The sequence below is a fragment of the Trachemys scripta genome, chromosome 5 (genome assembly GCF_013100865.1).
Source record: "Trachemys scripta elegans isolate TJP31775 chromosome 5, CAS_Tse_1.0, whole genome shotgun sequence".
Classification (NCBI taxonomy): Eukaryota; Metazoa; Chordata; order Testudines; family Emydidae; genus Trachemys; species Trachemys scripta.
Genome location: NC_048302.1, coordinates 10,299,002 through 10,311,879, shown reverse-complemented (window position 1 = coordinate 10,311,879; position 12,878 = coordinate 10,299,002). Strand labels below are relative to the sequence as shown.

Genomic DNA, 12,878 nt, shown 5'->3' with positions numbered 1-12,878 from the left:
AGTAGTCTGCCCAAAGAGAAGCCCCCTTGGTTTCCTTTCACAGCCATGCTACCAGTTCTTCTCTGGCTTTCCCCAGGCTTTCTGCTCACCCTCATAGCGCCAACCAAAGAATGCCCCAACCCCTGCATTTTCCATCAGTTCCAAAGAAACCTCTTGGCATGCATGGCTAAGCCTCTGCCCAGGCCTTATATACAGCCAGTACCTTGGGTGGTGGTCTCCCATTGTTTCAGCTATCACTAAACAAAGAGACATTTCATTGCTCCCTTTTTAGCCTGAATGAGAGGTGGCTAGCACACCCATCAGCTTCAGTGAGGTCTGTGTCTTCTAAGTTCTCAGCTAGTGCCTTAACCATTGGCCAATCCTTCCTCTCTAGGAATAATATAAGCCCCCCAAAATACAAGCCACACAGAAAATATCTCTCATTTGTAAGTAGTACATACGTTTAGTTTCACTGACTTTTTGCTTTATCTTGTTACTCTGCTTTGACAGATACCAGGTTTCTCCATAAAACAGTGTCCTTGCATGCACAATTATGCCTACAGGTAATAGGAAACGGGTGTTTCAAAAGAAAACCCGAACAGATTGCTAGATAATGATAGTTTCCTAAATGAATGTGTGGTTGGCCTGAGGCTTTAGGTTGTTGCCAGATGCACGTTTTTTTTTTTTATTGGTCAGAACAGCAGGCGACGCTTCACGGTATATAAGTGCAAGGAAGACACATGAGCACAGGTAAGCAGAACAACCCAGCTCTCTGGAAAGAAGAGAAGAAAACGCTGTTAATCTGCTGCTAGATATGGCATTTGGAATGCTAATATATATTTTGCTAAGAGGTAGGTTTATTGGGGTTTTTATTGGTGTCTTATAGACATAGGGTTTGTATTTATACATTTATTTAAGAAAAGTTCACTCATTTTTTGTAATAAGCAGTGGGGGAAAAAATCCAAAAAGCTCAAAGGAATTCAGAAACAAAATTAGTTTCAATAGTTTCTGACTTCACTGAATTTTTGGATAAATATGATTTCATTTCGAATCATTTTAAAGAGTATCTATCAGTAGATATGCCTTATATAGCATGTTGTAATGAACTGTATTGTATACAATATCAAGTAATTACAATGGGATTTATAACAGCATGGATACGTATTCGGAGACTATTCAAACAGTAGCTCATTTTCTGTTCCCCATCGTCATAACTAAGTTGTGACAAAAGGAATTCAAAGAACATAATAAAAGAACATAATAAAAAGAAATCCTCATTATTTAAGTTTAGGCATTCAGCAGTCCATTTAATGGACCCATTTGTACAGATGAAATAAGCTTCATGCAAAAGTGTTTTCCTGCTAAAGCCAATATGTGTTTGCATTATACAGCAATGGTAGCGCTGGGTGAAGAGGCAGCTATTACTGTTTCGTCGCTAACCACAGACATATGGAATAGCTGGGCAAAAAACAACACAGAAGGTATTTCTGCTCTGCTCTGTATTGTCTCAAATAAGCATTTGTAGATTGGAAAAAAAAAATCCTATCTACTGAGCGTAGTTGAACTGATAACTACTCTTAACGTGACGGTCGTTTAGTCAAATGGTAGCGTTTATTGTAATGCGAACATTTCTCTACTAGTAGCCCTGTTAGTCTGTGTCAGTAAAAACAAGGAGTCCTTGTGGCACTATAGAGACTAACAAATTATTTGGGCATAGGCTTTCGTGGGATATAACCCACTTCATCGGATGCATGGAGTGGAAAATACAGTAGCAGGTATAAATATACAGCACATGAAAAGATGGGAGTTGCCTTACCAAGTGGAGTTGTCAGTGCTATCAAGGCCAACTTGCGACAGTTGACAAGAAGGGGTGAATATCAACAGAGGGAAAATTATTTTTTGTAGTGACTGGCAGTGGCTGGGTCACTACAAAAAAATAATTTCCCCTCTGTTTATACTTATCCCAAGTTATGCAGGAGGGGGGAGGGCTCCAGCTGGGGGTGCGGGCTCTGGGGAGGGGGCTGGGGATGAGTTTGGGGTGTAGGAGGGTGCTCTGGGCTGGGACCAAGGGGTTTGAAGAGTGGGAGGGGGATCAGGGCTGGGGCAGGGGGTTGGGGCGCAGAGGTGCAGGCTCCGGGTGGCGCTTACCTCAAGCGGCTTCCAGAAGCAGCGGCATGTCCCTTCTGCGGCTCCTACGCGGAGGCGCGGCCAGGCAGCTCTGCACACTGCCTCGTCCGCAGGCACCGCCCCTGCAGCTCCCATTGTCCGTGGTTCCCGGCAAATGAGATCTGTGGGGGCAGCATTCAGAGCGGAGCCTCCTGGCTGCTCCTATGTGTAGGAGCTGGAGGGGGGCCATGCCGCTGCTTCCGGGAGCCGCGTGAAGTGGCCCCCGACCCTGCTCCCCGGCAGGAGCACTGGAGTGGGGCAAGCCCCCGACCCCGTTCCCCAATGGGAGCTCAAGGGCCAGATTAAAACAGTTGGTGGGCCGTACTTTGCCCTTCCCTGCTGTAGATGGAGCTCATGATGTGGCCTAGAGTGTTTCTCTGTGACATGGGTGTTCTTCCAACATTGGATAAAGAAGAAAAAATGGTGTTCTTTGGTGTCACAGGGTTGTAGACATTTATATGGTGATTCATCGACTAGCCTTGCTGTCTGAAATACTGGTTGTACTAGAGAGAGAGAATTTATTATGGGGCAGATTTTTACAAATGAGAGGTTCACTTGCATGAACAAAGCCACGTGGGCAGCTATACCACCTCAATGTGCACTTGCTGTTGTTACGGATATAAAATGGATATTTGCAGTCAGCAAGACAGTGGCTTTAACAATTGCTCACAAATACAGGCATGCAATTGCACACTGGGGTTTGCAGATATAAGTATCAGAGCTGCAGCCGTGTTAATCTGTATCAGCAAAAACAACAAGGAGTCCTTGTGGCACCTTAGAGACTAACACATTTATTTGGGCATAAGCTTCCGTGGACTAAAACCCACTTCATCGGAGTCCTCTGCTTTTAAAAGCCGTAACCCTTTAAGAGTTGGAAGACTGGACTTTGGGGTGGAAGGAAGTGTTTAAAGACTCTTGTGTGAAACTGGCCACATCCTTTCACTCCATTCTTGCAGCTTCCATTTCTAGGCAGGTGGAACAGTCATTAAATACTGAAGTAAGGAAGCTCATAATTTAAGCATGTTAATAACAAACCCTTAGGAAATTAATTAACTCCCAAGCGAATGCCAGGTTGGAAATGGCACTATCCTGTGGGATTGTGGATCCAGTCCCACACCCATCAGCCAGGAACCTTCCTTCTTCCCTAGTCCGCATGTCATATAGTCATCCTCAACTGCAAAAATTAGGGGCTGGTGGGTCACCTTGAGTGGCAAGGCCAGCGGGAGGAAAGAAACAACATGGAGAGACAGGAGACTGGGCTGGCAGCTGCCTGGAAGTTGATAGGGAATATGAGAGGGGATGTCTTCCAATGTTCGGCAGGAAGGAATTGGGGAGATAGGAAGGGTCTTGTTTTACTCAGAGTGGGACAGAACTGGGAGAGAGTTAGAAGAGCTGGATCACGGATGAAAATCTACATACTCAGCGTCATCAGCTGAGTGCCAGGAACTGAGGGTGAATGTACTACTCTCAAAATGCAGGGAAAAGAACGTGTGCAGTCCCACCAGCCAACTCCTGGTGTGTTTTGCACAGCCTATACCAAATAGCCCCCTGATGGATAAGCTGTCACACAGCGGTCCAATAAGTTCTTTGACGCATTTACCTGCATCCCTGGGGATGATTAGTTCTCACCTGCTCAGAAATGGGGCAATATGCATCAAAGATAATGCAGAAGAAATGACGGGTCTCTGTCTGATGCAATTTCTATTAAGTGTATTGCAGTCTGGAGCTAAGGCTGGGCATTTGTAGTTTATACAAATCTACCTCTGGAGCACTCAGTGTTTTTTGGATATTTTGCATGTGGATGCGTGTGCACACGTGGACTCTGTGTGTGTGTGTGTGTGTGTGTGTGTGTGTGTGTGTGTGCTGGTACATATGGTAACTATATAGCATATACACTTAGTTTTTCTTTTATAGCAGCTCTGTCATTCTGTGTCAAACTGTAAAATCTGTCAGTTTTGTCATGACCAATCCTTCAGTTATCCATTATTTTGATTTCATGTCAGATCAGGTCAAATTCACCTCTTTGTATGACTCACATGTGGCAAACATCCATCTATATGCATGCTTATATTGCATATTTTCTTCACATGACTTAAAGGGCAAATGGGAACTAATACCTGGCTCTTATATGATGCTTTTCATTGATAGAGCACAAAATGCTTTGCAAAGGTCAGTATCACTATGTGCTCTTTAAACAGCTTATCTAGTATCTAGGTGGATAATACGATATTTAAATTAGTAGAATTGTCTCCGTATGTGAGTAGAAAAAAAGTTTTTCTTTTTGTTTCAGATTGTATAATTCATTTGAATGTAATTCCTCTTAAATTGTAGTGTTACAGTATTTAGCACTTTTAATTTTGTGGTCTGGATTTGAGATCTGAGCTTGCAGCCCTTAGTTAGACAAAACTTCCAACGATGACAGCGGTGTGTGTGTGTGTGTGTGTGTGTGTGTGTGTGTGAAACATTACTGTAGGACTGGGCCCTTGAATTACAAGATTTTTCTCTCCAAGCTTTGTCTCAAAACATTTTCTAGGCCTGTTTTCATTCCTGTATTAAATGTATTTAGAATAACAATGAGGTCTGATACAGCTATTTTGTACTTTCATCCTATGAAAATGGAATGCTGCCACCTTTTGGCAACTTGCTATGGTACTTCCATACAAAACCAGGAAGGTTTTTTTTGTGCAGAGTGAAAATATTACAGTTTTATTCTGACAGCGTGAGATTTTGTGCTTTTTTCTATGTAGATTAGCAAATTGTAATGAATGTTTTTAATTTATTTTAACCATTATACCATGGCTTTAAGTGAAATATGTTTAGCAGAATAATCCTACCTCCCCAGTGTTGGCAACAGGGGGTGCTACTACCGCTGAAATGGATGTTTACTGGCTCCTGGCAGAGCAGATTACTGTCATACCAATGAAAAAGGTCCACAGTCATTATTTTCAATGCACAGCAGTTTGTCGAGAAGGAATTACACACACGGTAACGGGTTATATCAAGCACATAACTCCCGTGTTAGACATTAAGAGCTATACATTACATTCCCCTTAACAGGTTTCAGAGTAGCAGCCGTGTTAGTCTGTATCCGCAAAAAGAACAGGAGTACTTGTGGCACCTTAGAGACTAACACATTTCTTTGAGCATAAGCTTTCGTGGGCTACAGCCCACTTCACATGCATCCGAAGAAGTGGGCTGTAACCCACGAAAGCTTATGCTCAAATACATTTGTTAGTCTCTAAGATGCCACAAGTACTCCTATTCCCCTTAACGAGTCTCACTTTCACAAACATACACAAACAGGCCCTGCGCTAGCCTCACGCAGTTCCTGCTTGGCAAACAGAGAAGGTGGTTACCAATTTTATAGACGACTTCTTCCTTCCAGATCTGTTCTTTTCAGCCCTCTGGTCTGTCTCGGATTCCCCCGAAACAAGATCTCAGCTGCCTGGAGACCCCTCTGGTTCACTGTCCTACTCAAGCCCATGGAGCAGAGTTTTGACTACTCTGTCTAGCAGCGTTGCTTCTCTAAGCGTTAATTAAGGAATCCCAACAGTAATTTAATTTGCTTGATTTTTATATTCTTTTTTTCCTCAAACGAGTCACATGTCTTAAGTGCACTGCCCTCTGAGTCAGCCGCAAGAGTTGCTACGGAGTGACAGAAAGGGTATGTCTACACCACCCGCAGCGGGCCCATGCCAGCTGGCTCGGGCTTGTGGGCTGGGCCAGTTCCAGGTGTCTAATTACAGTGTAGACCTACCCAAATGCTCCCGCAATCCAGGTTCTGAGTGCATTGTCTGCACAGCCCGGCCCTCCTCAGCTGACCTGCAAGACTATTGCTGAGCCTCCGCTTGTTGTACTGTCACTTGATTGCTAGGCCAGCCTCTGTTAACATGGGTATGGCTTATAAGCCTGGTCTACACTGGGGGGCGGGAAATCGATCTAAGATACGCAACTTCAGCTATGAGAATAGCGTAGTTGAAGTCAACGTATCTTAGATCGACTTAGATTGATGTACTTCGCGTCCTCGCCGCGCAGGATCGACGGCCGCCGCTCCCCCGTCGACTCCGCTTCTGCCTCTCGCAGCGGTGGAGTTCCGGAGTCGACAGGGAGCGCATTCGGGGCTCGATTTATCACGTCTAGCTGAGACGCGATAAATCGATCCCCGATAGATCGATCACTACCTGCCGATCCGGCGGGTAGTGTAGACGTACCCATAGTGTGTGACATTTTACTCTGATTGTTAGATACAGAGTCAAATTCTTTGCTAGCAAGAGTCATTGACTTCCGTGGTTACAGCAGCAGAGAGTTTGGCTTCACCACCTAAAAAAGTTCATTTTAAAGTAAGGTGGTTCTTCCCGCTCCAGTAGCATTTCCTGAAAGGGAGGAATAAACCACCTACTTATTTCAAGAATAAATGTCTATGGGCCCTTTCGTCCCCTAAAATACCAAAGCACTTAACAAACCTGAGGCTTGATGCTGCTGCCAATACACATGTTGAGTTGTACTCTTGGCCTCTTTTTGACCTGAGCAGCAGTTTGGAGCTCTGGGGATGTTCAGCTGGGAGATGAAATTGGTGATATCAGGTAGTTATCGGATGCAGTTTTGTTTACAAAGAATGTACAAAGTCCTATGTCTCTGAGTGAGTGCAGAAAACATTAAATAGCAGGAAGCGGCTTCTTAGCATACAGCTCCAAGCCTCTTTAGCCAACAGACCCCAAAATACTCTGTAGCTTTTTCCAGGGTCACACTGTACTCTAGGGTTGTCACCTTTTTAATTGCTGTAACAGGACTCCTGAGGCCTCACCCTCTTCTCTCCCTCTTCCCCCCAAGGCCCCGCCCCCATCCCTCCCTCCTCTCCCTCCCTCTCCCTGTCGCTCGCTGGATCGTCTCCACCTTCCTCCCTCCCCAGCTGGGTCCCCACTTGCTCCAGGGCTGGGACGGGAGCTCCTGCAGCCTGACAACAAACCTGCCTGCCCCAACTGAGCAGGGGCTGGTGTGGGTTAATGACTTGGCGCCGCCTCCTTCCCTGTGGTAACTGGACTTTTAGTTTCCAGTCGGTACATCTGACTGGGCACTGCCAGGTCACCTTTTCAACCGGACTTTCCGGTCAAAAACTGGGCACCTGGCAATCCTAAGTAGCACCCGGACACTGAAGCCAAAAACCAGGATGTCCTGGTAAAACCCAGATGGGTGGCAACCCTACTGTACTCTCTGGCTACTGCTTGGCTGGCTTGCTTTTTGCCTCTGCCTGCCTCGCTGTGTCTGCCTCTGCCTGCCTCGCTGTGTCTGCCTGCCCGCCCGCTCAATCCGAACTCCTGGGCGGGTTCACAACCCCCTTTTGTCTTCGGTCGAGGGGCTTCTGATTAACTTATGAAGGGTGAGTTCGCATCCAGTCTCAAAGAGGTACGTGATTGATGCAATCTCCAGTCCCTCTCAGCAGAACAGTATCTTGGATGGCAGTGGGGCTACTCCCTTAGGGAGCTGCTTCTCAGCTTGAGTAATGGTGACAGGATCAGGCCCTCTATATGTCAGAATGACTCGACTCATCGCTGAAGTGGTTTATGATACGCTGGCACACAAGAGCCATCTAGAGCTGTTTGCACTAGGATGAGAAGAGGAAGAGCTCACCCAGCTCAGAGCAATGTAGCAAGGCAGAATGGAATGACTCTGATTGGAATTTGGTCAGGAAATGGGGGATTAATAATGTTACTCTTGAGAAATGTGTCATGGGATCATCAGTGACCACAAGTGGTCAGGGCAGGACGTTGGGCTTACATCTCTGACGGCACCTCCAACGACGTAGGGAACGTGAGCGCCCTGCTGGAGCGTTGTTTCAGCACGTACTCGGAGGGAAGCTTTCCGCTTGACAAAAGACCAATACTAGACTTTAGTTACTTGAAAGCGGTGTTGTTCTTGTCCTGCATGTTTTTTGCTTTTCTTGCGGTCATGACTGAAAGCCGGTGTTGTGAAATATTCAGGTAGGAACTCACTCGGCTATGTCTAAAACAATTCCCCGAAATAACAGGCAAGGATTCGCTGTTCCACCCAATCAATAACTCCTGCAGTCAGGAGACCTGTTCAAACAAATACTTCCTCCGACCGGCAAGCCTTTGACATCTTCCCTTCCTTTTCCCCACCACACCCCTCCATCCTGCGACCCATTACTGTTGGCCTCTGGCTCGTTCTATCAACAAATAGTGATCTATCCACAATCCTGAAGAATGGTCCTGATTTGTGTAAAAAAAAATTAGCTGCTAGTGTTGGGAACAAACTACGGGCAAGCTGCCTTAAAGAAATGGTGTTTTGTCCTTTTGATTAAAAATTAATCACATTAGGCCAGATTCAGAAGTCGTGGCTAACAGCAAGGTAAATTACAGCTCCCTGAACCTGCTAATCCCCTGTGCTCCTATCCTGCTGGGTTTCAGGCTGTGTTATGCTGACATTAACTTGGAATGAATCCAGCATATTCATTAAACTTCTGCCCATTTACTAAGAGGAAATCATTTATTTAAAACTGGTGTTGGAAAAACTCCATGCTAAGGTGTCCAGCGTCTCTGTTCTGTTTTAGTTGGCAGTGTCGCTATTGGTCAGCAAATTTTACCTCACCTTAAACGTGTGTGCAAGGGGGTTTTCTCTTGTAAATGATCGTACTTTTCAAAATGACGTGATTACTGTTTTCAGACCATTTTATTTCTTCAAATGTAACTTTTCCTCCTCCCCTACGTCTTTCCCAATAGACTACACGGAGGAACCTATTGCTCTGAAGCTTATGAAATCCTGTCTTGAAGAACACAAAAGTTATTGTATTAATGGCCTTTGTGCTTTTCACAGTGAACTCAAGAAACCCATATGCAGGTAAATACACTGAATGTTTAAATAGACGCTCTTGGAGAAGTACACGAGTTTATATTTGTTTTCCTGTGTATGTTACACATAACATTTATCCCAACCTGCAATCTGATTTGTAGGCGGGCATAAGTTTAACATCTGAGTAGATCCACAGAAGCCAGTGTGACCTATGCACTGGGATAGCTCAGTAGTTTGAGCATTGGCCTCCTAAACCCAGGGTTATGAGTTCGATCCTTGACAGGGCCATTTAGGGATCTGGGGCAAAATCAGTGCTTGGTCCTGTTAGTGAAGGCAGGGGGCTGGACTCAATGACCTTTCAGGGTCCCTTCCAGTTCTAGGAGATAGGTATATCTCCATATTTAAAGTTGGGCATCATGCAAGTTCAGGTTCTTTATTAACACGACAACGGAGCTGTGACAACATCATACTCTTGGTAATTAAAGCTTACTGGAGAAAGCGAAAGCAGAAGATGAAGCGCTTGGAAGCTGCTTTTGACACATTCTGCTATCAGAACTGCAGCATCGAGCTGAAATCTAACGCCGAAGGGTTAAATGTACAGCTGTGCCCATTGTTTGACTGCTGGGCAGGGGCTCCCGGATTCTGGGAGTGGTTCTGCACCAAATCCAGCCCTGACATACTTCAGGGCTTTCTAGAGCTATTCTTGGCTGTCTATGGGCCCAATGGTCATTACAACAGGTAGGTATCACCAGAGCACTGTTCTCTCACTACCCGCTCTGTCAGGGGGAATTCGCAGCACACCGGATCCAGCAGCTTTCTGGCATACGGGGTTCCAACTGCAAAAGAGAATCTGCCCACCCCAGTTTAGTTCCCTTCCACATTTTAATTGCAAAGCGTTTAAAATGAATCAAAGGTAATAGGTATCTTACAGTTTCAAGTTAAGATTTTCTGAATACTCTTGGGGATTTTTCTTTTTTTTTTCTTTTTAGGTGCCTGACAGGTTACAACGGAGAAAGATGTGAACACTTGACGTTAAATTCGTATGCGCTTAATTCTTATGAGCCCTATATTGCCGTGGGAATTGGCGCTGGAATGTTACTGAGTGGGATCATTGCTCTAATCTATTGCTATGTAAGAAAGAGGTATGGAAAATGGTGTTTTCTGGGGCATGAAAATTGTTATGTGAATTTCTAAACTGTTCAGAATACCTGGAAGCAAGAGCATTATATTAGCCTGAGTGGATAGAGCAGAGGGCTAAGGAATTTGTTCCTGGGTCTATCCCTCACTTAGTGCGTGATCTTAGACAAGTCACTGAACTGCTCTGTGCCTCTATTTCTGCATTGGTAACGTGTAAAATTATTCTGAAGCAGCCCACCAGCACTGAGTTCATGGGGACTGCTCATGTGACTTAGGCAAGTAGGATTTGGCTCGGTTTACATCATTACAGTTCTATCGTGTGATTAAATTCACAAATCGGTTATCCATTTTAGGTGCGGGAAGTTGAAATCACCGTACAAAGTCTGAACCGGGGAGACAGCGTTGTGAAGATCTGACATAGGATACTTACCGATTTTCCTGTAAATTACAGGAGATTCCTAGTTGAAAGAACTACCAGTGCCAACAAAATACTGGCAGGTGCCACTGATAATCAGAGACAATGGAAATCCAATAGCCGGTACACAGCTGGCACGCCTGTACAACTGGCTGGCTTCACTCATTTTGATAAAAGCCTTCGTTGCTTTAATAAAGGTTGTTGGGGGACTTATCTGAGTGGATTGACATGGCTTCCCCTGTTGTTGGACTACAGCTCATTTGTTTTTGGGTGGAGATCTGACTTCTTTTAGCTGCTTATGGTAACTTCAAGCCTTGATTGTTCAACAGGGAAGGGCATTCTGTATGGAGGAAGACAACACTATGTCTCTCAAGGCTCTGAGGCAAAGAATGGAGTTCACGCGCTGCCAAAGGCAAGTAATCAGTCTAGCCCACTTCTGGTTTCCCAATGGCCTATAGTCTGGGTCTGGGCTGACATGAATACAGCGGATCTCTCAAGTGGGTTAAATGCAATATATGCTTCTATTGCCACAATGGACAAAGGCGGCAAAGGCTTTGCACTGGGAAATGGGTGAGTGAAAAAAGATATAATTAAATCTAAGAAGAATAAAGATCAGCTGATTTTGGAAAACTAATATTGAGAATGAGAGCAGTCCCTGAGATCTTAGAGGACAAAGGGCTCCTGACGTTTTGAGAAGAGTAAAGCTCAAATGGACTACGAAAGTGTTCATCTGGACAACCTTGATCTTCCAGTACATCACATAGCAGCTCCCCACACTCCCAGACTTGTCAGTCAGGCATCTTCTTGCCCAGTGATGTGCACTGCTGGACAAGAGGAACAAGACTCTACTTGCTATGGAAGTTGCAATTTTGTTACAAGGACTCGTTAATACAGTTCTACCCAGCTGGTTTCACTCTCATGGAACTTGTAGTATATCACCATTTAAACAAGAATGAAATGGGTAGAGGAAATATGCCCAGCTCCACCCTGCCAGATTAATATTATGTGCTTTCTTTTTCATCTTCTCGTGCACAAGATGTCTTCAGATGGGGAGTTTTGTTCTTGAGATAGGGAAATAAAATAGATTCAGAGGACAATGGCTCTTGAAAGACTTTGCAGCTTCTAACTGTGAGTTTTGGAATACTGGTGCTGATCATTTTCAACATTGCTCAGAAGGGTTTTCGTTTCAGGTGCTGCACATTGTGGATCCAGATTTCAGCTGCATTTAGACACCCATGGGGAAACCGTGCCTAACCGTGTAAGCGCTAATTTGGGGACATCATTTATCTTTTGAAAATCAGGCTCCCTTGTTATGTGTATTCACTTTTTCCAAGTGATGCGTGTCGTGGGTTATTTTATATAATGTCATTAGTAAGAATTGAAATGCTCACAACAAAATATGTAAGATAGGTCAACATGCACATTTCCCCTTTTAAACTGGACCCTAAGTCCTCTAGTATGACCTGCCCTGCTTGATTAGAAGTGCCAGTGTACAATGAATACAATAGCAAGGATGTATTGGCAAGGAGCTGACCTTAGGTGCATTACCATCCATTTCCTCTAGGTTTTGAAGTGAGCATTCCTTAAGGCAGGGGTCCCCAACGTGGTGCCCGCGGGTGCCATGGCGCCCACCGGGGCATCTAAGTGCGCCCGTGTACTGGCCGGTGGACGAGCATCTGCCGAAATGCTGCCAAGAAGCTGCTTCTCGGCAGCATTTCGGCGGCGAAGCCTATTGACGTTGCTGCTTGTTGGTAGCATTTCAGCGGATGCTTGTCTGCTGCCACGGTCCTCCGTGGCTTGTCGTCTGGCACCCACCAGACGAAAAAGGTTGGGGACCACTGCCTTAAGGTATATTGTTTTGGTGTTCCTTTTTCTCAACCTCATTAAACTCTCTAGCTGTCTAGTTAATCATAGAATCATAGAAGATTAGGGTTGGAAGAGACCTCAGGAGGTCATCTAGTCCAATCCCCTGCTCAAAGCAGGACCAACCCCAACTAAATCATCCCAGCCAGGGCTTTGTTAAGCTGGGCCTTAAAAACCTTTAAGGATGGAGATTCCACCACCTCCCTAGGTAACCCATTCCAGTGTTTCACCACCCTCCTAGTGAAATAGTTTTTCCTAATATCCAACCTAGACCTCCCCCACTGCAACTTGAGACCATTGCTCCTTGTTCTGTCATCTGCCACCACTGAGAACAGCCGAGCTCCATCCTCTTTGGAACCCCCCTTCAGGTAGTTGAAGACTGCTATCAAATCCCCCATCACTCTTCTCTTCTCCAGACTAAATAAGCCCAGTTCCCTTACATTATCTTTACTTCTTTCTTCTACACGTTTACAATTTCTCCTCTCTCAATTGTTCCACTCAGAGTAAATTC

At 45.1% G+C, this 12,878-nt stretch overlaps 1 protein-coding gene across 1 annotated transcript; it reads left to right on the top strand.

Moving 5' to 3' along the window:
- Window positions 1-793: 793 nt before the first annotated feature.
- On the top strand, window positions 794-12,515 carry EPGN (epithelial mitogen). The gene is made up of 5 exons (XM_034772044.1): window positions 794-830; window positions 1,371-1,460; window positions 8,883-9,000; window positions 9,942-10,094; window positions 10,443-12,515. The coding sequence occupies exons 1-5, from the start codon at window positions 794-796 to the stop codon at window positions 10,474-10,476; spliced, it is 432 nt and encodes a 143-aa protein (XP_034627935.1). The 3' UTR covers window positions 10,477-12,515.
- Window positions 12,516-12,878: the final 363 nt, after the last annotated feature.

Excerpts from the sequence above, each read along its gene's own strand:
- EPGN (XM_034772044.1), top strand. The coding sequence starts at position 794 with ATGGCATTTGGAATGCTAATATATATTTTGCTAAGAG. Across the intron at positions 831-1,370 it reads AATATATATTTTGCTAAGAG|CAATGGTAGCGCTGGGTGAA; the intron begins GTAGGTTTATTG and ends TGCATTATACAG. Across the intron at positions 1,461-8,882 it reads GGCAAAAAACAACACAGAAG|ACTACACGGAGGAACCTATT; the intron begins GTATTTCTGCTC and ends CTTTCCCAATAG.